The sequence below is a fragment of the Chionomys nivalis genome, chromosome 23 (genome assembly GCF_950005125.1).
Source record: "Chionomys nivalis chromosome 23, mChiNiv1.1, whole genome shotgun sequence".
NCBI lineage: Eukaryota > Metazoa > Chordata > Mammalia > Rodentia > Cricetidae > Chionomys > Chionomys nivalis.
In genome coordinates this window covers 26,615,543-26,638,007 of record NC_080108.1, presented here as the reverse complement: position 1 = coordinate 26,638,007, position 22,465 = coordinate 26,615,543, and the positions used below count along the sequence as shown (strand labels likewise).

The following is a 22,465-nucleotide window of genomic DNA, read 5'->3' as shown; positions in this document are numbered from 1 at the left end:
ATGTATTGTTTGTTCCTGACTCAGTGCCTCAGAGATTCCAGTGTGTTCGCTTTAGAACGCGTCTTGATGTCTGGCAGGACAAGCCTTACATGTTATTATGGGTTTCTAGGCTGTTCTTGCCTTCTTGTCTTTGCCTTTTCACTTTGAATGTGACAATTTCTGCGAAACAAACATCAACAAAATACCTTCAGGATTTTGACCAAAATATTATATAACATATGGATGTATTTGATACATTTGATCAAGTGAATCACAATGATACAGGGCCTTCTATCTATGAACATGGTATTCTTTTTACTTTTTACGTATTTCTTAATGATTGGCAATGTGTTGTCATTTGCTATCTGTGAGACTTAAACACGTTTAATCAAATATACAGGTACTGTGAGTTTTCTGACGGTTGTTGCCAGTTCGTGGAAAGACAGTTACGTTTTTGTAGCAGTCTCTTCTACACACTTAATACTATAAAGCCCTGATTTTTTTCCCATAAGCCATATATGGTTTTCTCCTGCAACCATAGGAAATCATATATTTGTTAAGATTTCCTGTGTAGTCATCATCTGTGGATAATTTTATTTTTCCCTGGTCATTCTGGAAGTTACTGGTTTGTTTATTGGAAAGCTAGCTGGACTTTCACTATAATGATGAATATAAGTATTGATTGAGAGAGTTCTTTGTTCTTCATTTTATTTATTTATTTATTTTTTGTTTTTGTTTTGTTTTTTTTTTTTTTTGGTTTTTCGAGACAGGGTTTCTCTGTGTGTTCTTCATTTTGAAGGGAATATTTCAAATACGTCCCCATGAAGGTTAATGTTTCCTGTTCGTTGTTTGTTGTGATTGTTTTTTCTTCATTTGAGACCAAGTCTGAAGTAGCCCAGGCTTCCCTGGAACTCAGGTAGCTCAGAGTGCCTTGACCTCCTGACCTTCCTTCTCCCCTCTCCCATGTGTTAGGATTACACACGTGCTTTGAAGATCGTCTCACAATGGGCTAAGAAGTCTCTTATCTAATTTAAGAGTCATAGGAGTTTTGAATTTTAACAATATTTTCAGTTTGCTGCACAAAGAGTTGAGTGTGTTGGCTTTCTGCTGTTCAAATGCTCTCATGTTTATGGACCAAATCCACCTTCTTATTCTGACTCCTCACTGAATCTGGTGTTCTGAGCTGGTTGGGAGTTCAGATTCTATACTCATGGCCAGCACGGACCTGTAATTTCCCCTTCTGACACAGCCCTTGTCTGGCCTCTTGAATTTTATTCTTTTTCTGTTTCCTGGACCAGTTTGTGCAAGACTAAGATGGTCTATTCCTTAACATTCCTTAGCTCTCACTCTTAAATCTGGGCACGCGTGTTCTGTGTGAAAGAGATAGATGCCTCCCTCTTCATTTGCTCTACTGGAAGAGCCAAGTGGTCCTTCTTTTTAGATGGTTTCATATATCATAATTTTCTAGTCATTTGCTCTTATTGTCTTAAATTTTCAAATGTATTAGCTTAATGTCACAGTGAGTGTGTCCTTATTATCCTTTAATCCTTGGCTTTATCTGCAGCAGCGTCTCTTTTCCTTGTATTCCACTTCTTTGAGCATTTCCCCTTGTCTGTACTGAGCTAGATTTATCTCTCCTGCTGGGTTCTTAAAGAAGTGTTTCCAGCTGCTTAACGTTTCTCTATTACTAATTTATCTTCTATTTTACAGAGTTCTCCTAACCTTAACTCTCTACCTCTCTGTTTTCTTGAACTTAAAAAATATCTTTTTAAACCAGATGTGGCGGTACACACGTTTAATCCCAGCACTCAGGAGGCAGAGGCAGGTGGATCTCTGTGAGTTTAAGACCAGCGTACTCTACAGAGTGAGTTCGAGGACAGCCAGAGCTGTTACACAGAGAAATCCTGTCTCCAAAAACAAACAATAAAAACCACACACACACACAAAATCTTTAGCTGGTCACTTGATACCATGTTACAAGAGAGAGGGCCCTTTGTTCTGGCCGCCCTGATAGCTTACACCCGAAATAATCACACAGAAATTGTATTAATTAAATCACTGCCTGGCCCATTATCTCTAACTTCTTATTGGCTAACTCACATATTAGTTTAACCCATCTCCATTAATACGTATCACCACGTGACTGTGGCTTACCGGCAAGAGTCTAACCAGCATCTACCTCAGGCAGGAGAACCATGGCGTCTGCCATTCTGTCCTTCTTCCCAGCATTCAGTTCTGTCTACTCCACCTAACTAAGTTATGCCCTACCAAAAGGCCAAAGCAGTTTCTTTATTCAACCAATGAAAGCAACACATAAACAGAAGGACCTCCCCATTATGGTGTTTAATCCATGAATAACCTAAGCATGTATGCTAATTTCTATGTGTGTGGGACTTTTCATCTCTTCATGTTATTAATATCTAACTTAATTGTTTTCAGATCATATATTGTCTTGGAAATTAGTTCCTTGATGCCGGAGAGATTTATTTTAGGTTCTGGAACCTCATCAGTCTCTGGAGAAGAATGTCCTCCACTGTTGTTGATGAGGTTTAACATCATAATGTGGACTCCAGGCTCAAACCTTATCTACATCAGTGTTGCATGTCTCTATGACCTGGCTTGAGATTTGGCCGTGTGGCTTCCGATGTCAGTATATTAGTTCAGTTCCCTAGAGTCACAGAACTTATAGAATGAATCAATCTCTCTCTCTCTCTCTAAGGGAATTCATTGGAATGACTTTTAGGCTGCAGTCCAACAATGGCTAGTCATGAATGGAAAGTCTAAGAATCCAGTAGTTGCTTAGACCCATGAAGCCGGTCTTCTGTATCTCGGCTGGTCTTCTGTGTCTTGGCTGGTCTTCTGTGTCTCGGCTGGTCTTCTGTGTCTTGGCTGGTCTTCTGTATTTTGGCTGGTCTTCTGTATTTTGGCTGGTCTTCTGTGTCTCGGCTGGTCTTCTGTATTTTGGCTGGTCTTCTGTATCTCGGCTGGTCTTCTGTGTCTCGGCTGGTCTTCTATATCTCGGCTGATCTTCTGTATTTTGGCTGATCTTCTGTGTCTCGGCTGATATTCTGTATTTTGGATAGTCTTCTGTATCTTGGCTGGTCTTCTGTGTCTTGGCTGGTCTTCTGTATATGCTAGAAACCCCAAGAAGTAGGCTCCCATTCCAGGGAAGGAATGGATGTGCTGGCAAGGGGAGGGCAAGCAGGTGAAGAATGAAGGAATCCTTCATTTTTCTGTTATCCTTACGTGGTTCCAGCAGAAGGTGTGTCCCTGGTTAAAGGTGAGCCTTCCCACCTCAAGATCTGTATTGAAGGTGTCTGTCATCCTGCCTCAAGATCCAGATCACAAGTATGCTCTCCATATCTGGATTGTAGTTCATTCCAGATATAGTCAAGTTGACAACCAAGAATAGCCATCACAGAGGAGACCTGGTGGAGGCTGAGAGGGTCTGAGTCGAGAGAGTAACATGAATACTGCTGAGGGAAAGCCAGGGCGTGGTTTAACTTCTGCAGAGAGAACCAGAGAGGAAGATTGGATCAGGCCAGAGGTCCAGGGAAAGGACCCCATTTCTTAGTCAGGAAGGAGTTATCTCCTGGGGTTTGGGGGGAAGCACCTGCAGAGAGAATGCCCAGAGCTTAGATTTTGGTGGACCTGGGTTGCATAATAAGTTCATACTGGCCACTTTATGGTGACCTCAGTATTGCACAGAACAGTTTGAGAGTGCAAGGGGGACCAGAGTAGCTTAAGCCAGGGCAACAGGGCTGAGAACACAGGATACACACTACTTACTGGGGAGGGCAGGGGTGTCAAGCAGCCAAGGGCACAAGGGGGTGGTAAGGGCTCAATGAGTGTTTTATTTGTTTGAGGACTTTTTTTTTCTTCTTTAGTTATGATTCCCAAGGTCTCTGGAGGAGGAGGAGCTGCAGGACTCAGGAAGGAGAAGTCATCTGAAGAGTTCTGATACACAGAATGGGGAGGCAGGAACATTTGGCAGTGATGTCAGGGACACATTGCAGGTGCTGGGTAGGAGGGAGACTGACTGTCACATTGAAGGACAGACAGAACTATCTGCAGCAGGGAGTGTAAGAAGCTGACCAATGTGGAGGTCCCAATCTCTGTTTTGTGACTTCCTGGCCACTCCAGCCTGTGATTTCCAGATGTGTTCGGGCTGCGATTAGCCTCTCAGACCAACTGTGTCTCCATTTCCTCATCTGATCCTAGTCTCTGCGAAGGCCTCCCCATCAACTGAGAGGAGCCACAGGCAGCTGTTCCCAGATCTGCAGAATGGTGTTGCCACTCAGCATCAGCCTGCAGGCACATTCCACTCTGGTGGGGGAGATGAGCGGGCTGTGCTGGGTTTCAAATGCCGTGGGGGTAGGGGACAGTTTGTTTTCTTTCATGTGAGGCAGATAGGAAGACTTATGTAGAAGCTAGCAGAGATGGACCAAAAGCTGCTAAATTTAGCCTGCATTCGGGAGGGAGGTTAGAGAGTGGTGTAACAAGTAATTAGGCCTGCTCCTCAGAACCAGCGATGTTTCTCAAAGTCTGTGTCTTTCACTGACATTAGAGAAAAGCATAATGAAACGCATCTTTGAAAGGATCCCATCTGCCCCACTCTGCAGAGAGCTCCAGAGACTTCAGCGTTGTCGGGCATGTTCTGTGGCGCTGCAGTCCATCTAAGGTGCCCCTGCAGGGGGATGCACTCCGTGGCAGGCAGGGCATGGGCAGTCCTTGGAAGTAGATGTCTGTGGATAGGTAAACAAACCCAGCCAACACCTAGCTTGAGTCTGTGCTGAGGGCCTGCCTGGGAAACCAGGCTACACAGTGGGTCAGGGACTGTCAAACCTATGCTGCGCCACCTCCCTGGCTTCTTTAGGGCATTTGGGCTTGTGCCTTAGGTGAAAGCTATGTAGAAAACTCATTAAACACGCTTCTGCCTGCTGCAGCATCTCAGATCCACACGAGGGATAAAGTGACCACACACCACTAGAGTTGGTGTTGAAAGCAGCCACCCCAGTTGTCACAACCTGTTCCCATCCTGGGATAACTGGGTGAATTTGCCTGTCACTCTTTGAGGGAAGGCACCTGGCAGCTTCCCTCACTGTATGACCAATGTCTGATCATATGAAGGGGGGTATCTATGGGGCCCTTGAAAAGCAAGGCATGTAAGGCTATCACATCAGGAGTCACTGAAAGCCTTGGCTAGCCAGCCACATCTCTGGAGAGACATGTCACCAGCATAGGGTGACGAGGGTATCAGAGACGCCAGCTGTCAGCTCCAGCAGGCAGCACACATCCATCAAGCAGGATTCCACAGGCCCAGATGAGCAGTTCCCAAGCTCAAAGTGGATTTGTCTTTGCAGACTCGTGAACATAAGAGATGACATGCGGCATGAATTTGTTTTGCAGAATCGGAACTCTGGGACTTAAAAAATGTTTCAGCCTGGAAGCAGCCATCTATCGCAAACTCAGATGAGTGTGTAAGAGTAAATGGATAAGAAATGTTAGCTTCAGGGAACTGGAAAAATACAGCGGGCTGCTAGACAGGGGTGCTGTCATATGCCTGGCAGGTAGAAGTCTGGAGCGCCTGTGTCCAGCTCTCTACCCTCGCACCGTCCTCCACTCCCGCTGCCCATTTGGGTGGAGGCCTAGCCTGCAAGGTGCTATTTTGTTCATCTTCACCTTTTAGGACTCTTTCAAAGTGGGATTATTTTCCCTATAGAGTCACGAATAGAGTCTTTCTTTCCTTGATATTGATAAAACATTGGTCCGGAGATCCCCATGGATACCCAGGTCTGTGGGTGCTCAGTTTCCTTATATAAGATAGTGTAGTGTGTATGGAGAGCCTGCACACGTCCCCTTGTGTCCTGTAAATCACCTTTGGATGACCAACAATTCTTAATATAGCAGAAGCATGATATAAATTGGTGTATTGTTTAGGGAATAAAGCCCCAGGGGAAAGTCTGTATGAGGTCTATACATTGTCAGTATAGATGTACCAGCTAGCCTCAGAGGCCTAACGTGGAATTGGCTCACGTCAATAATAACAACCTTTTTTAAAAAAAATGTTTTCAAAAAGGCTAGTTGAATCCAGGGATGCAGAACTCACGGATGCAGAGGACTGACTATATACTTGAAAAAGAAAAGAAACTGAAGGGCATTTGTTATCTAACCTTGCAACCAATTTTATTTGGTCCATTTGTCCTCCTAAAGTGAGGTGCACCTTTGTTCCTTTCTTTAAGACATGATGTACAAGAAGCTACCAGTCCCCTCTAGAACATTTCCTGCTCTGCATGACACCACTTCCCTCCCTGCAGCCTTGGTAGGGGAATACTAGTGTTGTTCTTACATGGGAAGGGAAATGAAGGAGCTGTGCCCAAAGTCCCTTTTCAGTTAGGCAGAGCTAGCATGAATAGCTCTGTTCCGAAGCCTAGACTTCGCTCAGCTGCTGAGTTGGGCCCCAGCAGAGTTCCTATGTAGTCCGTGCAAGGTGATAACTGCAGGTGAATTCCTTGTCGCCTTTGTACCTCACCTCCACCCCATCTGTCACTGGAGGAAAAGCAGCTACGCTCTTTGTGCTAAGCCTCTAAGAATGCAGGTTCCTGTGTGTATCTTAGAGTACATTTGGTTAGGTGACCAGGTTTTGTGATGCCCTTTGGGCCCAGGTGGGCCCAAATGTGTAGCCTCCATTTATCCTTATCACCCCCTCCTCTGAAGCAGGCCCAGGCTGCCATGGGTCCTGCTGGGTCTCCCATATTGAGGATTGTGCCCTGCTCAAGTGGCTGCTCACATCCATGTTGGGGGAATCTACAAAGGACTAGATGGATGCCCGTGGAGATCTGTAGTAGCTAGATAAGATGAAAGCAGTAGTCAGAGGAAGAAGAACGAGGAGGGGAGAGAGGTACCCGGGGTGCTGTCAGTAAACACACAAAGAGATACAGAAGGCTGGGTTCCTGGTGTGTGAGACTCTGTGTGTGCTTCTTCTCGGGTTCATTGATACAGAGGGCATGGTGGGTAGACTGCTTTCTCCTGTTATCCTTTCAGGCAACTAGTTTAATTGACTGGTGCTTGGAAGATTTTACTGTGAATCTGAAAGTTCTGCCAAAGTCATTTATCAGCAAATATTCTAGAAACCACAGGTGTTAGCATGAAGTGGCAGGAAAGTACGTCAATGCTTCTCCTCCTTTGAGAGAGGAGAAACTGAGGCTGGGAAGAATCAGGGGACCCCAGTTCCAGGGGAGTCACTGCCCTCCTCTGACATCCTGTGGTTATCAGGCATATATGGGATACATAGACATGAACACAGGCAAAAACATCCATGCATGTAAAACAAGAAAATCTAAAAAACAGTGTAAAGTCCTGTTTGTGTGAATTTGATGGCTGACATGCTCATAGCAATAGAATCTCCCTGTCTGTGTGGGTTTGACTGCTCGCACGCTCATAGCAAGAGAGTCTCCTATTCATGGTAGCTTGTTTCACTTAGCTTGCTGTCCTCCAGACTCATCCATGTTGTAGCCCACAACTGTGTCTCCTTCCTTTCTAAGGCTAAACAAGCTACACATCTCCTCTGCCACTAATGGACACTTGGGCTGCTCCCCTGCTTGGCTGTTGTGAATGGTGTCTCTGTGGGCTTGGGTGCTCACCTCTTTCTGACAGCTTTTACTTTTGCTTCTATTGGATGTAGGAGAGTCTGAGTTTTCAAGTGAAAAGTTTGAAAATTAATTTCTCTAAATGTCTTTTCGTTTTCCTTTGGATAACTACTCTCCAGTGAGGGTTTTAAATATTAAAGTTTAAATCAGTTCTCTCAAAGACAAATCTCCCATCTTCCCCCCCACACACACACACACCTCTTTTGTAACCTGACAATCTCCTCCAACATGATCCTCCTCCAGGGAGTAGACCCAAACGACATCCCAGCTCTGACGTTTCCTGTTTGTAGCAGGCCTGCATGCTTGCTTGGTGTGTGCTCGTTCTGAACCAGATGGTATAGACACCTCCGTGACCCCTGCTGTGTGCTGTGCACAGCCATGTGTGCCCAAGGTCACAGATGAACTTCACTATATTAACAGTTGAGATACTCATCTCTATGAGCAGATCTGGGCTTCTTCCAGGGTTTCTTTTCCCTGGTGGAGTTTTCAAGAATGACTGTTTTGAAGATAAGGACATTTCTGCTTCTTCCACACTCAGGGAAACAATCGGAAAGTTTGTTTGTTTTTGTTTTTGTTTTTTTTTTTTTAGAGACCTTTTAGAAGCAGGAAAGTCTGAACCAGGGTCTAAATACTAGCTGCTTGGATTGGAGACTGCCAACACCCTGCAGCCATGTTTGGGGCAGGCTCTCCAGTACTAGTGACATTTAAGATGAGGCACTAATGGTAAAGACTTGGGACATAACTCATGTACAGTCCGAATATTGGCTTCTTGGGGAGAGTTCAGGAACCTACCTCCAACCATAGGGTCTCTGAACAGGTCCTTCAGGTTTGGCTTGCCTCTCCCAACTATAGAGACCAGATGTAGTTAGGTCAGTATAGTTAGCAGGCAACAGGACACACGGCTTGATCCCATCCCTAGCAATGAGTCGGCTGTAGGGTAGATGTCCTGTGAGGGATCATGAGTCCTGACAGAGTAAGGTGTCCACACCTAACGACATTATGGACCAGGTCTCCTGCAGCCGCCCTGCCCCTAAGGTCACCTTCTTGGAATAAGTCTCCTTTTCTTGCTGTTTCTTCTACAATGTTATAGGCCCTTCCTGCTCTACTTTGGTTAGAGGAGGGTACAGAGACAAAATTCAGATAACCTATCCATCATTTACAACAGTTATAGAGAGAGAGCCTCAGGGCTACGATACAGGAGTTAAAGCATTTCAACTTTTATTTTCTAAACCATTCATTTGTTTTGTTCGAGACAGGGTGTTACGTAACTCAGGCTGGCTCTAAACTCACCATATGACCAAAGGGTGGCCTTCAACTCTTGATCCTCCTGGCCTCTCTTCTCTAGTATTGAGGTTGCAATACCTATGTGTTTGGCTAGACCGCAATTTCTTTGTTTGTCTTAGTCAGAGTTTTATTGCTATGAAGAGACACTATGACCATGGCAACTCTTATAAAGGAAAACATTTAATTAGGGCTCAGAGGTTTGGTCCATTATCAGCATGGTAGGAAGCATGGGAGCATGCAGGCAGACGTGGTGCTGGAGAGGTAACTGAGAGTTCTGCATCTTGATCGGTAGGCAGCAGGAGGAAATACTGGGTCTGGCTTGAACTTCTGAAACCTCAAAGCCCACCCCCAGTGACATACTTTCTCCAGCAAGGTCATACTACTCCAACAAGGCCACACCTCCTAATGGTGCCACTTCCTATGAGTTTATGAGGGTCATTTTCATTCAAACCACCACAGTGTTTATTGAAAAAGGATACTGGGAAGTTAAGTGCCTTGTTTTATTGCAATTTTAAAATAATGTAGAAACAAAATCAACCAGTCACAAGCTCCCAGGAAAGTTAAAAGCTTCTATACATGTGCTCTCAGTAAGAATGTTGCTAGCTCGGTCCCATCAGTCCCAACAATCTAGTGCATCTGTCACATAAACAGGGGCAGTCTCTACAGAGCTGCAGCAGATCCCTGCAAGTCTGTCAGCGTGGGTGAGCCTCACTTTCCTCGGTGCCCAGCAGTGGTCCTCACTCGACTTGAATGCCTCCACGTGTTGAAGACTTCGTTCATTCCCAACGTGATATGGTTGGAAAGTGATGGTACCTTTTAAAGGGGGGTCTAGACATGGGTGCATATCCTCTGAGGAGACTGTGGAGGGACATCCCTTCCTCTGTGTTTGTGCTTTCTGGCCCTAGATGAGTGGTTTTGCTCTGCCAGATGTCTCTACCACTGTTGGGGACTGCAGACCCTCAGACCCTGAATTTTCTGTGACCCCTTGCCTGCCAGAGTAAACAATTTGTTTTCCTGTGCTTGCAGCTGCTCTGAGCATGAGATCCTCATGAGTTCCTGATACCAGGGACTGGTTTCTGGTGGGCTTGCAGCTGAAAAGTCCTGAGAGCTAGGTCATGGCCATTAGTCAAGGAGAGCCTTATATAAGCTGCCCTGGAACACAATAAAAGGGGCATTCTTGTTCCAAGGATGACCCGTATCTCTGTCTGTGTGTGTGTGTTTCAATCTCCATCCCCTTGCCTGACTGGTAAAACCATCCCGTGGTAGACAGGCGGTACTGTACAGGCGGCCTATTCACACCACAGGCAGCCAGGACCATTTGGATTCTGACCTCCAAAATGATCAGGCAGAACAAACATTTTCTCTTCACAAATTGTCTGGGGCATTTTGCTATAGTGGCAGAAGCCGACTTATACTGTTCAGAATCGGGGTTACAGTGGGTGAGTAGGTCTCATTAGCAGGCTGGGCAGTAGGGCAGGATGAGGTTGGCTGTGTGGTTGCAGGGCTCAAAGGGGTACCGAAAGATTCCATCATCAAGATGAGCAACAATCGCTGCAGTGTTTAAACGATTAATGCATGAAAATCCATGAGCAAAGCATCAGAATTTGCAACACAATGCAGTCTTGCTGATTTTTCCTTTGCCTCGGGTTCCAGTGTGACCTCCAGGGAGGCCATGACATTGCCTTTGGATTTCCTCCACTCTGCAGCATTTGTTAGTGTTTTCTTCCTAAACCTTTTTTGCATACTAGGGGACTATATTCCCAGTTGGGTTTGCCAGGTCTTGATGGAATTGTTACAGAACAATTTGACAATGCGGCACCGGTTGCTGTGGTGCCTGGCCATATCTTAGCCTGGTTTCTGTTGCTGATGACAATAGCATGGGAACGGGTAAGTTAGAAAGAAACTGTTTATTTTGGCTCATGCTTCTGCAGGTCCAAAGTCAAGGACCTGTCCCGGCTGGCAGGGTCCCAGGCTGGCTCCGGATGTCACAACATGGCAGGAATCAGGGAGAATATGTTCCTATGTTAAAGTATCCGTCCCTATTCTTATAAAGCTGCCAAGACTCAAGTTATGACCCCTCCCCTCTTGAGTTTATCTAACTGTAGTCTCTCCCGAAAGATCTCATCTCTAAGCCTCAGTTTTAGGTTTCCACCATCTTTAAGTCTCACGGTGGGATTTGGAGGAGGCAAACCATTTTGAAGCAGCTACAGTCCCCCGGCTAATGGTTTGGGGCTTTGCCAGTAATGCTTATGTAGGTCACTTGACTCAGGTAGTTTTGGATCAGAATTTATACTGCAAAATCTCTCCTTTTGCCTTTATAATTGTAAGTATGTTGTATAGTACTACTTTGAAACCATATGAAACCAAAGCAGATATTCCTTTGAAATCTTGAGTTTACTCGTGTCTCTGGGGACTCACGGTTTTCTGGTTTAGTCAGAGGTCACAGCCCATTAGAATGTCTGTTAGTCTTGTGCCTTGTTCCGTCAGTGGGTTCCCTTCCATCTAACCTCTGGATCTGAAATGTCTCTAGAGTTCTTTGGGCTTTTGCTTGCTTTCTGCCAACTACAATAGTGTTCCACTGCTATGGTCCCAGGGCTAGAACCAGCCATGGCCAGCGTCCTGCTGCTTCCACTAGGAAAATGGTGTGTATGAGCACCAAGAGCTGCATTCCTGTGTGCTCATTGCTTTGAGTATTGTCGTTCTCGGCCTGCGGGCTCAGGCTGGCACTATGCTTCTATATCTACATACACCTCATTAAACCGTGTTCTAATCCTGTGACAAAAGGAGAAAAATCTTGTTTTGTCTCACAGTTGGGGAGGTTTCAGCCTGTAGTCCCATTGCTTTTGGACCTGTAGTCAAGCAATAGGCCCTGGTGACTGTACACAAGGGAACAAAACCACCTGCCTCATGTCAGCCAAGAAACGAAAGAGAGGGCCCTGGGTCCTACTGTTCCCTTCATTGGCTTGTTCTCAATGATTTCATTTCCTCCCATGAGGCTCTGCCTCTTGTAATGCTCCTAACTCCTCCCGAAGGCTGATGACCAAGGTTTTGGCACACGGACTTTTGGATGACACATATCCAAACCACAGCGCACACACATACTGCACGTGTTTACTTCTCTGTACTGAAAACTGAATTTACAAGGATGTCTTATTCTAGTCTTTCCTCAGAGAATTCTCTTTGGAGTTCTACCTCGTATGGATGCCCTTCTCCAGTGGTGGCAAAGCTGGCTTCTGTTGTTCCTGACGTATTGATCTATTAATGCCCCTGCGGCTAACGCATCTGACATGTTCATTGATTTCCACCCCCAAACTGGGCACCTGCTCATATTCTGGATGTCCAGAGTGGGCCACTCTGCCCTCCCTCAGATGCCCTCAGGATCTCCATCACTGAGGGGGACACCTTCCTTACCTGCTGAGCTCCAGCAGTAGTGCCTTGCCCTGGGTGACCCTAGGCCCTCCCCTGGTCCCTTCCCCACACAAATCACGCCCTCTCCTTAGGATGGAAACCTCCTGGAGAAAGAGTCACGTGCATCACTTTTTAAATCAAATCAAATCAGAACGGAAGTGAATACTTGGGATAGAGAACAATAACAAACTAGAATTCCTTAACTAGTTAGCTCTCTTTAGAATGGAAATCTTCAGAGTACAGTTTTAGAAAGGTTGCGGCTACGTGCAGGACAGCCCAGGCCAAGTGGGTATAAGTCAACTTCCTCGTCGGAAACTGGACTGTTTGCTTCAGCAACTCAAGGGAAGAAAATATGAAGTCTCCAAAATCAAAATTAATGTTTTTTTTTTTCAGGGATTTGCAGGAGGTTGACTAGCCTAATTGCACCATTTGGGTGTGTAACGTGCTGGAGAACATAATTTAAAAAAGGACTGAGAAACTGTGCGGTATCTTAACTCGGGTGGGATTGTAATTATTGCAGTAACTGAATGTGACTGTGTGTCTATGTGACTGAAATAGGAAAAGCAGTTTGTAAAAAACAACAACAACAACAAAATGTCCATTCTATCCCTCTGGACTTCCTTAATTATAAATCCCAGGTAGCCGAGCACAGGCTAAATATAGGCCTGGTGGCCATCTTTATTTATAACATTTTTAGTAGGAAGTCACCAGAGCAATTCAGAATTAATTTGGTGTGTAGGTTTTTACGGGTTCTAATTAGTCGTGTTTTTCTTAAGCTGGCCAACTGGGATCAATAGTGTTATATAACTGAGCCCAGGGGACCATGACTTAGACGTGGACTTTTCCAGAAAGCCAAAGCCCTTGGAAGATGTCAACCCAAAGAAAGACCGGCAACTCCAGAAGCCGCTAGCTGCAGCTGCAGGGAAGAGGGGCTGGAGCTGGCTGTGTCCAGCCAAGGGCAGGCTCCAGGAGTGATAAAGGGATGCTTTTTTTATTATTTATTTATTTATTTTCCTTTGGAAGCTGCAAATCTTCTACCCATTCATTTGGAGACCTTGACGGGTGATGTTCCCAGGCCTGCTTATCAGCTGTTCCCTTGAGGCTAGATTTAGTTGCTCTAGCCTGGGGAGGTGGGATGATGTTTTCCTGGACTGTAGGCAACTCCCCACAGAGCCAGTTTTCTGGCCCTGGGGATGGTGGACTTTTGGAAGACTCTGGATGTCATCTGGGGTGGAAACTGGTTTTCAGTAGTGGCTCTGCTGCACGTCAGACATGGTTGATTAGGTTGGGATTCCTCCTCCATTCCTTCAAGTAAGGCTGTCTTGAAGAACACAGGGTGAACTCCAGCTGGCAGCACTACGGGGCTCACCCAAGGGTGAGAATAAGTGCTTGTGCTTAAAATAAAATCGCAAAAGACTCGGCTCAGACACGGCTCTTACACGCCCCTCCTGTGGCTCTGCAGGTTCTCCGTGCTCCTCACATCTGTGGGTGTGCTCCCCACGAATGAACTCCAGGCACCTGAGTAGATGAGCTACGCCTTCTAGATAGCTCAGAGGCTGTGTCCACCCCAGCCTCCAGCCATGAGTTGGTGTCCTGACTCCACTGCACGACGCTTTCCAGTTTCACAGCTGTCCTGGAACGGGGACCGGTTGGGAGAGAGTACAAAGGAAGACAGTAGTGCCCAGGAGGGAAGGGACTAGGGATGGTCCGTCCTGCCTCTGTACTCAAACTTTCCTTGAGCCACTTTATATCGGTGGAATGGCATCTATCTGATGTCTATTGGGTCTGGAATTCTGAAATTTGCTTGGCTTTGCTATATTTTCCAAGCTTCCATACACCAGAGACCCCGACAGGTGCTGTGATTCCTGCTGTTGAGATTTCAGCAAAGCGGGGAGGTGGTGAGAGTTGTGATGGCTACAGGTGGGCCAGCCGAGTCTGGGGCATCCGGGAAGGCTTCCCGGAGGCAGGGATGACGTTAGGATAAGATTACCAATAGCGGGAGCTAGTGGAGCCAGGGTCAGAGGTCCAGCACAAGCAGTCCAGGGGGATGAAGCAGCAAGACGAGGGCTCTCACACTGGCAGCATCTCTGAAGGACAAGCCTGTGGCAAGAGAGGTGGCCTGGCTGGGTGGCAACGATCCGGATGTGCTCTGCAAGGGGCTCCTGCTATCCTCTGTGACAGGGAGGAGCTGGGGAGGGCTGGAGTGTGGTGATGTTGAAGAGATGAGTGGGCCGGCTTAGCACCCCAGGCCTGCCCCACCGTGAAACGGGGCAGTGGACCATTTAAGGGACTGCTTTGAGAAGGTTGTGGGGGGGGGGAGGCAAAGGATGGCGGTGGCTGCTCTAGTGGTGGCGGGAGTTGTCTGTGACCCCTGTGCTGTCCCAAGCCTGAGGACAGAGATGTTGAGAGTACGCCCCACTCTCCCAACGCCCTGACCTTGACCATGCAGGGTACTTGGGATCCATCTGGATGGAGGGAGGGGAAGCTCCAGAGCGGCCTATGGCCCCAAGTTGAGTCCCAGGGTGGGGGGAGGGAGTGGGAAGTGGGAGTCAACTGGCTGGCGGGGAGAAGGATCAGCCTCCCTGGAAGGGTTCAGCTGCTCTGTTGCTCCAGAACCCACAAGCCCTGTCAGCACCCAGACCTCCATCCGGGGTCAGGCCCAACTTGCAGTAGATTTGTTGGAGCTATTTGCCGGGTTCTGAAGTATACCACAATGGAGTGTCAGAGACCCAGGGCTTCTGAATCAGGGCAGTCAGCACTGGCTCCAGCAGCCCACTTGGGTATGATGGTTATGAGAAAATCAAGGATTTGCCTGTCTTTGGTCACATGTATCCATACACCTGAATGCTTATGTATTTATATATATAAACTCCTATATATCCATATACATATGTAAAATACATTCAAATATTATATAAACATAGTCACAAACACACATGCATATCTCTGTATGTATATATATATCTGAATATATATGCATATGTATTTGAATACTTGGGTATTTCACACACAGCAGAACAAAACAAATCTTCATACAACACTGGAACCATCCATCCATCCACATACACACAGAAGCATAATGGAAAAGGTATTGAACTTAATGCGTGACCCCGATAATTTCCCTTAGAAATAGAAACGAGTAGGCACTTGCTGAGCTATGTGGCCCAGTGTGTGTAACCTCCTACCGAGGACAGACATCAGGTTTTTGGGATCTCCATGGCAGCTATTGGCCTTTAATTATTCCAAAAGATAGAAGTTTGACGACAAAGAACCCTAGCTGTATTGTTAACAAGATATGTGATCTTGACGAAATGACTTCACAGTTCCACAGCACAGTTCCTCTGTCTGCAAGATGAGGTTAGACCTACAGCTACCTCCCTGAGCTGTGAATCCATCTTAACTGGGATGGGCATGCTATCTGACGCTTGCCTTCTGAGCTCCAGGCACTCAGTGCAAGTTGGGGACAGCTAGGGACAGAATGGGGCAGTTGCTCCTAACTCCAGTCTCTCTTTGTACCTTCCTTGTATGCACTGGGTGTCTAATTATCTAGTGTTTTTGAAATGTCTAATAGAGCCTCCTGTTAGGGAGAATTAAACTATGTTTGACTCTGCTTTCTGCGAGTTCTTTGATCTCATTTCTTCCTATGTTCTGGTTGAGAACATTTAGCAAGGCCTTTAATGATGTTTTAATGATATTGCCAATTTTACCAACTAATGTATATAGTTACATATTGATACTGAGTAGCGAGACGTGAGCATTTGATATTCGGCAAACTGTTTTATTGGATAGTGCTCTCAGAGACAGATTCCGATGAAGACGTTGTGAAAATACCGTGGGCAAGAAAGGAAAACAGAACATATTGAAGTTTTATGTTAGGATTTAAGAAACAGTGTCTTACACTGCAGCAGGCAGCGTTGCTGATGAAGAGCCGACAGAGGTTTGGGGAGGGTAGAGTGGGACTAGACAGGAAGGCCACAGGTCTGATGGGGCTAGCTCCTCCTGTTCCCACAAAGGGGAGGGGGGAGAAGCTGCCCCCGGCTTGTGCATGGAAGTGTTTGTGGCACCCAGTGTATCTTTCTCTGTAACAAGGGGCTATTCGGAGATGGCTTGAGCAGTGGGTGTGCAGGATGTGTACACTGACTGTAGGAGCTGAGCCAGTGCCTGGCATAGACTATCCCAGGCCATGGCCCAGCGACAGCAGTCCAGGATGGACAGCCAGACAGCCAAGCATCTGTGTTAATATGAATGAGTGTCAAACCAGGATAAGGATGTTTCTAGACTGGGCGTGAAGCTCTGTGGTACATGCTTAGCATGTATGAGACTCTGTTCTGTCCCCAGCACCCATTTTCTTCCAGAGAAGGATTTTTGCTGCCTGCTTCTGCCTTTTCTGTCCATAGGAGTCCCTCATTATCTGGGGGCTCACATCTGACAGTCAGTCAACCTCAGCCCAAAGACATTAAATAAAAAATTCTCAAGTACTTTATAGCTTACATTGCTTTAGAATCATAGATATATTTATATTCATTGTGTTTGTTCTAGTTTGTTATTAAATGCTATGCCTAATTTTATTAATGCATTGTGAGCATGTATATGTAGGGGAAAATCATAATCTCTATGGGGTTTGGTACTATTGGTAGCTTCAAGTTTCCACCGAGGCTCTTAGATAGGAGACTTCTATATTATTACAAGTCTAGTGTCTGCCAGTTTAACCCTGGCAAGGGAATAACAGTCATCTCAAGTCTTACTTGTGAATTCATATGTCAGTTAGTGTCCATTATCTTTGCTGGTCTTTGGACAGAATGGAGGTATTGCTATTTCAGAAATTTGGAGCTTCCCTCCCTCTACCGTGGACACTGGCGCCTCAGTCTCCCCATATGATGACCTCCTCTTACAAATGGCACAGCTGAGGTGGAGAGAGTCAGAGTCACAGGAGTCAGGGGCAGAGCACCCTCAGATACCATCTGGTTGAAGCCAGAGAGCGGACCCATCCCTGAGAGACTCTGTCCACGCCTGGGGCCTGCCACCCTGGTATCCTGTCATCTGTCTTTATGACCACAGCCTGAGGTGGGAAAAAGCAGTTTCCAATCCTCCTAAGTGCTGCTGCGGCAGGGCCAGGTGAGAACTCAAGAGCTGCAACAGCAAAGGAGGAGCAATAGGAAATGGCTACATAAGCAAACAAGTGGGTGTGACCAGTCCAGTCATTCTAGAAGTAGGACCTGGGAATGTACCCAAAGGAAGTGAAAGCAGGACTTGGGCAAATATTGGCACACCCCGTCCATAGCGGTAACATTCACAGTAGCCAAATGAGGAAGTAAGCTGTGTCCGTCACCATGGGGATGGATATATCCATAAATGCAGTGTTCATTGGCCTTAAAATGGAAGAAAATTCTGATGCGTAATGCAACATGGATAACCTTGAAGTCATGGTGCCAGTCAGAATGAGCCAGGCACCAAAGGCCAGATGCTGCCTGGCTTCGCTGAAGCGGCTCCCTGTGTTAGCAGCTAGCTTTGCAAGGGCAGGAGGATTCCTTGGCTGACGGCTCCTTCTCTTCTGCAGTGGAACTCAACCCTCCTGCCGACTTGGACATATGTACAAACAGGTGCAGTGCTGGCCACGGCTGACCCCAGAGGCCATTTGCCCAGTTAGTATTGTGAGGGTCATTTGTTCTTTTCTGTCTTCCAAGACCTTGTGGGCCATTTCTAAGGATGATCTCAGGTGGCCCAGAGACAAGGGGACCAGGTGGCCTTGGGACTTTTAAGGGAAGGCATGGCTCCCCTGGCGTGGCTCAGCTACCCAGAGGCCAGTGCTGCCCTGAATGACCTCCAGGACCACCCCAGATGGCAGGTGGCTCTATGTAGTGAGGAGCAGCGGGCTGCATTCCCGGCGCCCTGCCGCCCGCATGGCTAGCTTTACCTGAAATAATTACACGGAAACTGTATTCTTTTAAACACTGCTTGGCCCATTAGTTTTAACCTGTTACTGGCTAGCTCTTACATATTGATCTAACCCATTTCTAATATTCTGTGTAGCACCACGAGCTGGCTTACCAGGAAAGATCTTAACCTGCGTCTGTCTGGAGTGAGAGAATCATGGTGACTGCCTGACTTGGCTTCTTTCTCCCAGCATTCTGTTCTGTCTACTCCCCCTACCTAATTTTCTGTCCTATCAGAGGCCAAGCAGTTTCTTTATTAATTAACCAATGAAACTAACACAAAACGGAAGACTCTCCCCCATCAGCTCTACATGGAATCATTTATTTACCAGCAAATTTCATTCCCCTGTCACCTTTTCTCTAAGAGGGAACTGACTTGAATGCTCAGACTTAAAAGACCAACAGTTATATACCCCGTCCCCCCTCCCCCCCTCCAGGGATAGTGGCGGTTCATAGGCATTCTTATTTACTAATTCCTGTTGGGCAGTGAGGCTCCATGATCGCCTTTGGCTCATATAGGTCTGGTATACTTTAGCAGTCTTTGGGTCACTTGCTTAGAGAGTGAGCAATAGGATTTACCTGTAGGAAAAAAGTGCATGTATATAAGATAGGGCAGAAACAGTTGTTGACTGTGGTTTCTCGCCCTGCCTGGTTCCCGCAATCGTTAAATCCCAAAGAAATCACACAGAGGTCTACATTAATCATAAACTGATTGGCCTGTTAGCTCAGGCTTTTTATTAACTCTTATAACTTACATTAGCCCATTATTCTTATCTGTATTATCCACATGGCTCAGTACCTTTTTCAGCAGCATAGTCACATCTTGCTTCTTCTGTGTCTGGACAGGACTGCAGAGGGAATTTCCCTCTTCCCACAATTCTCCTGTTCTCATTGACCCGCCTCTACTTCCTGTCTGGTTGTCCCACCTATACTTCCTGCCTGGCTACTGGCCAATCAGCGTTTATTTAAAAAATGATTGACAGAATACAGACTATGGTCCCACACCAAACAGTGACATTTGTGATGGCAGAAAAAGATATAGAAAATGAACAGAAAATAGGAATTGCAGGTAACCTGCAGATAACCATGCATGGGGTGCTAACTACCTGCCTGGAACCCTGCTTGTCCCCTCATATACATAGGTCTCTCATTCAGATCTGGAAACGATCAACTTGCAAAATGGTACTTAATGTCTCATGAGGAATGAGAGCCCAGAGTGGATCAGTCCAGGATTTCCAACAGAAAGAGTCAGGCAACCTGCTTTATCCCAAATCCACAGCATCTGAGACCTTAAGAGAGGAATGGAGGGGCCTCAAAAAGGAGTCTGAGAGCTAGTCCCAGCCCCCAGTAAGCGCTGTCATTGGTTAGCACCACCTTAAGCTCTCAGCACTGAGTAGGTTGACACTTGACTGTCTCAGTACTTGATGTTCTCTGTGTGTGAGAACAGAACATACCAGGACAAGCCTGAGTAGAGGGCTTTATATTTTTAATAAAAAGGGCTGTCTCCTCAGTGTAAGAACAGGAAGCAGCTGGGTTGCCAGCCTGGCTGGCAGGGAAGGCTGAGGGTGGCAGAGACCCCAGCAGAACCTATTTGTATACTCACCCTGTCTTCTTGTGCAAAGACGTGGAAATGGATGCTCTCAGTGTCTCAGTCCCGTGGTCTGTCCTAAGGACTGTTGCTTCATCTCTATTGGGCATCGACAAGTTAGAGCAGACAGAATGGCTGTGAGGTTGGGGCAGCTGACTGTGTTCTACTGAGTAAACTTTAGTCCTGGTGAAAGTCAAGGGGAATCAGTAACACAAGATAGCACAAGGGTAAGTAATCTCATTCCCATTTTACTCAGAAGGGATTGAGATAAACAGGGACTGAATATCCTTGCTCAAAACCACATGGCTAATGGTGGGAAGAGTTTGAATGAAACTTATCTGACTGAAAATCTATATGTAAAATCATCACATCTAAATTGCTCTAGAGGCCAATTACAGTAGTATATACATATACTTGATATATACAAATGGATATCATGTACATATGAATATATACTTATCATATATATGACAGATACATATATAGGACATACATACATGTGTATATATGATATGTATAAATGGATAGTACTACAGCATGCATTATATGTAGTTATAAATCATATGTATGCATATAGATAGATACACCTACTGTACCTCTTCCTACATATACATATATAAAGTGTAGTTTGAAGAATAGGCACAGTAAGATATCAACAACAGTAATGAATAGAACAACGATAGTAATGTGTCTATAAGATGCAAATTACTTATTGCTGGAATTTTCCATTAAGTGTTTGAGGATCACAATCGACTACAGATTACTCTGTAAGTGAAATCGTGGGTGGGTGGGTGGGTGGGTGGGTGCAGAGGTGGCTTCCTTAATCTTCAGTCCCTCCTTGCGTCAGCAGCCCGGCTGGCTGAGAGGGGCCCACAGAACAGTACCTGTGTAGGTCCAGTCCATCTGCATTTTCGGACGAGGATGGTGGCTAGCCAGTGATTTAATACAGCCAGAGACAGCTAGGACGAACGGCCTCTGAAAGCGATGCTCTCATGCTCAGGAGTCTTCAGACCCTGGGCAAGTCAACATGACGGGAGGGTATGAGCGTCAGCCTTTCTCGAAGATGGCATCAGACCACACGGCTTCTCATAGTTTCCCCTAGTCTCAGGCTGAAATCCGTCCTGAAAAACTGCCCATAACAGAAAATTGGGACACCCCAGGGGTCTGGATGTTCTCATCTGACCTCTTAAAACCTGGAGCAGATGGACCAGTGTGTTTTCTTTGGCTTCCTCCATGTACTTGAGAGTGGGTGTCCATTCTTAGAGATTTTGGTTTACCCATGGGGTGGAGAGGAAGGAGAGTGTTTACAACGGATATTTTGGAGTAGGACCCGACTTGACACTAACTTAGCTACCTCAGGGATACTTGGCCCAAAATAAACACTAATTCATGTCTAAAAATCTTGGCCACAATAGTATAAACTTAGACAATATTAGCCGGTAAGTTCTGATGGAGTGTGTGCTTCCTCAGGAACATCATCTAGGGTTGTTTATCTAAAAAGAACTTCCGGTTCATAAACATTGACTGTGTGCCAGAGGCACAGGTGGGGAGCATGGTGGGGAGATTGTTTGCACTGGAAGCCTAATAAGCCTCGGGCAATGGGAAGCGGTTGTGGGAAGGACAAGCAAGGTCTGCAAGGTGGTATTGGAGAAAAGTAACACCACCTCTTGTTTTGCAGATCGGAAACCTGGACGATTACTACCATTTTTACCACAGCAAGACCTTCAAGCGATCGACCCTAAGTAGCAGAGGCCCTCACACCTTCCTCAGAATGGACCCACAGGTATGAGCAGGGCAGGAGCCTTCCTAAGGACTAGAGTACCTGGTACTGCCCTCTTGAAAGTGGACCGTAATGCGACTCTATTCTAAAGTTTTAACTCAGTATCTACTTTTGAAGAAAATGTAGCAGAGATATAGAAACGTGTCAGATCCACTAAATGCCCTTGATGTTTGTGTCTTGGTCAGAGAAAAATACTTGACTTTAGTTAAAATGTTGAAATCTACCAATATTTTAAAAGTCAGTGGGGCTTGGAAGATATCTCATTGGTAGACTCTCCAGCGTTCGCAAGACCCTAGGTTCCACTCCCAGTACTGCAAAAGTTAATTAAGAAATGTAATCATTATTGCAAAAGATACAGATATGATTCTTACCCATAAATCAAAACCCTTAAAACAAGTATTTAATAATGATACAGTGATCAAGTAGAGAGAAACTCTTTCCTGGCTGTTATGACACTTATCTTACTGGTTGCCATGGGCTTAAATACCAGGGCATTAAATATGACTCTTTCCTCAAAAATTTATGTGAGCGCTTTCAAATTTAATTAAATTCATTTGAAAAGTATCTGTGTAGCCCATACTGACTGGGTCAGTAAATTATGCTTCCTTCCTACCTATATTTGAAATTAACATTGGCAAATATCAGTCAGAAGATGCTTTGGGTAAGATCAGGAATGCACAACAGGCTGGTGGGCTTCTCACAAGTTCATTTATTCAGTAGGTACTTATAAATACCCGCTGTGTGGTTCATTCTGCCTACAGCAATGAGGCTGACAGCTGGGCTGACCAAAAATGAAGCAATAAATGTGATCTGCCATAGGGAGATCTGTGAGGAGAAAGGATGC

The 22,465-nt window shown here is 45.9% G+C and overlaps 1 protein-coding gene across 2 annotated transcripts in view; it reads left to right on the top strand.

Moving 5' to 3' along the window:
- Pcsk6 (proprotein convertase subtilisin/kexin type 6) overlaps positions 1–22,465 on the top strand; it is a 190,192-nt gene that overhangs the window by 28,817 nt on the left and 138,910 nt on the right. For both annotated transcript variants that reach the window (XM_057756100.1, XM_057756099.1), the window contains exon 2: positions 21,520–21,624. In XM_057756100.1, the coding sequence (XP_057612083.1) occupies positions 21,520–21,624 (105 nt within the window). The remainder of the gene's footprint in view (positions 1–21,519; positions 21,625–22,465) is intronic.